A 3,717-nucleotide genomic window follows, 5' to 3' on the forward strand; every position below is an offset into this window, starting at 1 on the left:
AGCTGCCTCCTAAGGCAGGGCATCCACCCTGTTTCATGAGTGGGTCATTTCTGGTTTGGCCCAAAAAGCTGCCTCTTTTCCTATTCCACATGATATGCATTGTCCATGCCTACAGCGAAGTGAACGTGTGGAATATATGGCTGTTTTTTTTTTGTTTTCGTTTTGTATTGCATATAGCTAAATCTACCTCACCTCTCTGATTATCATTTGGACTTCTAGGAAATCCAAGTATTTAACACTGTATTATAGACTTTAATAATGTACGGCTCTTATCCTGCAGCTCCCCAGATTCAACTGAGAGCTCGGTGTTATTGGGGGCCTCTCCTTGCTAACTCTTCCTCCCACCCCAACAACTCTTCCTTTTAAAGCAGAAGTTAGATTGCCTTTTCACTTTTGTTTTGCATTATCTGTCCCTATGTTAGTTAAAGTTGAGAGCTTCCTGTGAATATGTCAGATTACAACCTTACTAAAGTTCCTTTGGACACGTGCAAATGCCAAAGCAAGCACACTCCAACTTTATGTACTTATTCCTGTATAACTGTGATTGGCAATATTTTGGGCAAGAGTTGCTGCCTGCCAGGACACAGGATACACCCTGATCTTTTTGAATGTATGTACAATTACACAAAACCTGCAGGACTCTCCCAAGAAAAGAAGAGTGGACTCACACTTTTCAATTAACCATTGCAATATTCTGAATATATTTACAGTTTAAAGCCTTTCACTGTGGATCAGTGCTTCTTGGGTGTAAAGAAAGACGATATCTACAACTCTTTAACAAGATAGTAATTTATGTGTATATTATATGTATTTGACTTTCTCTGTAGCATGTCATTTGTTTCTTAGACTTCTGTAAACTAAATGGTTTGTTTGAAGTTCCAGTCCCCACAGTCTATCATGTTTGACTTTGAAATCTGCTGGCATCATTACTGTATATCAGGCCACTCTCCTCAGCTGCCAGGCTTCACTCCAAGCAACATCAGATCATGCAGAGCAGTGTCTGTGAAATCTTGGGCATTATCAGGGCTTTTTTTGTCATCGAACGCACTGGAACTGCATTCCGGCACCTTTTTTTCCAATGGATTTTACGAAGTGATTTTGAATCGTAGCAAATCAGTAGCAAACATCATTAACACAGTGCCTGCAGGCTGTTTTTGTGTCTGCTATGTACTATCTGATAGTGAGATAGTGAGGGAGGCTTGGGACTCTCTGCTGTGTGTGTGGTCGCGCGCTTACTGCCAGTGACATGAGTTCCGGTACCTTTTTTTTTTTTTTTACAAAAAAAGCACTGGGCATTATGATGATCTGCTAATCCACCAGGGCTGCACAAATCGCTGGCTTTTGGCTGACTGCGGGAAGCAGAAAATTAGGCTCATCAAGGATGTGGTAGGTGACAACTTATGCTAGTGTATTGGGTTTGCTTTCCTGTTCTGCACATATTGGGATGTCTGCTATGGTTCCATGTTACAATATTCAAAATATGCCATTATTTCCATGAAAACTGGAGCAGATACCAAGAAGGAACATCTCCTGTATACCTCATGTATTTTTCTAATGCTGATATGTTTGCTTTAGATGTTAATTTTGAATCTGTACATTCAAGGTGCTGATATTCGGAAGCATGATGGAATCTACTCAAGATATTTCACATCTTTCAAAGAAAATGGTAGATACAACTTAAAAGTGCGTGTCCAAGGAAAAGACAGTACTACCAGAAGAATCTGCAGACAAAATCATGCTTTCTATGTACCTGGTTATGTAGAAGATGGTAAGATTAATTATAAACTAGCATTGCTTTCTAGAAAAGAAACAGAGGAGTGGTGTTAACATAGAATGGAGTCCACAGTGAAAATCAGAATTCTTGATATGTAAAACATGTGTTGTCAGGGAAACAAAGATTTCTCCTTGCCAGTCCCTTCACCATAATTGCGTGATGTAGGCCTTGATTGAACAAGGAGAGTGAAGCCTCACACACATTCACACACACACACACGTCCCTACCTTTTCACCTGCAATATTCTAAACAGATGTCTGCCTGCCAATGGAGTGCACTGCCTGAAGGTGTAGTTTTGAAAAATATTATTCTGGCATCCCTCTCTGGGTATCATAAGGCATCCTCAATTTGCATCTCAATGTTTTCCAGTACTGACCATCTGCCAGCAGCATGGAATCTACTGGTGGAACTGCTTCCTCTCCCTCTTTTTTCCCCTTCTCCTGCAGCTGCACACACAGCCTGCCATGCCCTCCTTTTACTTCCCTGCCACTGCCCTCTCCAATTTCATTCTCCCTCCAGTTCTGGCAGTGATGCCCTGTGGCCCCCTCTCCTTCTTTTTCCCTGCAGCAGCAGCACCAACAATTTCCAGGACTGCCAAGTCCTCCCTCTTCTGAAAGGCCCCTAAAAGCTGAGCATTTGCTCTTCTGTACTTTCCCCTCCTCCCGACTCGGGAAGTGATGGTGATGCTACAAAAATTCTTCATTTAGGATCATGACATAAGAATAGTGGGAAAGAAGGGAAACAAGTGCTTCATCTTTCTGCCTATTGACATCTGAAGAACATAATCAGAGAAACAGAATTATATCTGGATACCAACCCTGTAAAGCTCACACTGTAAACCAAATGAAGAAATGCAGAAGCTGTAGCTGAATATAAATATAGAAAAAGGAGAAACCCACACTCCAGATTAGCAAGGAAAACAGATATGATTGTATATTTGTCATAGTATCTTCAGTTGGTCTTTGCAGAGAAAGGAAATAAATTGCATAGTCCAGGAGGACAATAAGAAAGTTTGGAGGTCTGTTGTTACATGCTGTTACCTGTCTTATCATAAACCCTATTTCACAGGTGAAATAAAAATGAATGCACCAAGACCTGAACCAAGTCCGGATGACATGGAAGCCCAGCTGGGAAGATTCAGCAGAACTGCGTCAGGGGGTTCTTTTGTTATGTCGGGAGTTCCAGCTGTCCCCACAGATGTCTTCCCACCCTGTCAAATCACTGACCTGGAGGTGCAGCTGGATGACGATGATCAGTTCCTTCTATCATGGACAGCTCCTGGGGATGACTACGATCTAGGACAGGGTAAGTGCTAAGCTCTTATTAACCGTATGCAGTTATCCAGCATTCCACCTCAGAGGGGCCAACTGGAACATTTGTTACTCAAGCTGAAAGGGTTGGGCACCTGCTTCACCTTCAGCAACACTCTCTCCCTGAAGCCTGTTAAAATAGCATTACCTTGTTGCGACGGAGAGAGGAGGCCCACCCTCCACATGATCACACCTGGCAATATCCCTTGTCCTTGCTCGCTGCCACAAATGTCTTTACCACCCCAGTCCTGAGGCCGCCTCCCTCAGCATCCCTTCCTCTGGGAGCCTCCCTTGTCAGTGTCACACCCACCAGATGCTCCTGCATCTCCTTCTTGAAGGCAACACAACCACCATTTGTGTGCCTGACATGCAGAAAGGGCACACATTCAAGGGAGCTGGCAGGGCATCTGCCCCCCTCCTTCCCTGCACTGCTGCCTGGACCAGAGTGAGAGGCAGGCAAACAAGCAGGTCGCCATGACGACCTGCAGGGGGATCTTGCCATTGGGCCCTTGTTGGCAGTTTGGGCCAAACCAAAGTGTGAAATCTGCTCAGGGGGATCTGGGTCAGCCTTAGTTTTGTTTCTGGACTGGGCACCTTAATTTCTAATGTGCTGTTTGCTTCTAATTTTGCAGC

General features: G+C 43.9%; 1 protein-coding gene across 1 annotated transcript in view; it reads left to right on the forward strand.

Moving 5' to 3' along the window:
• LOC123033710 (calcium-activated chloride channel regulator 1-like) overlaps positions 1-3,717 on the forward strand; it is a gene marked incomplete at its 5' end in the record, with an annotated part of 8,425 nt that overhangs the window by 3,615 nt on the left and 1,093 nt on the right. The window contains 2 exon segments of the mRNA XM_044450450.1: positions 1,604-1,768; positions 2,843-3,195. Of these exon segments, the coding sequence (XP_044306385.1) occupies positions 1,604-1,768; positions 2,843-3,195 (518 nt within the window).

The sequence above is a fragment of the Varanus komodoensis genome, unplaced genomic scaffold, assembly GCF_004798865.1.
Source record: "Varanus komodoensis strain SLA01 unplaced genomic scaffold, ASM479886v1 scaffold665, whole genome shotgun sequence".
Classification (NCBI taxonomy): Eukaryota; Metazoa; Chordata; class Lepidosauria; order Squamata; family Varanidae; genus Varanus; species Varanus komodoensis.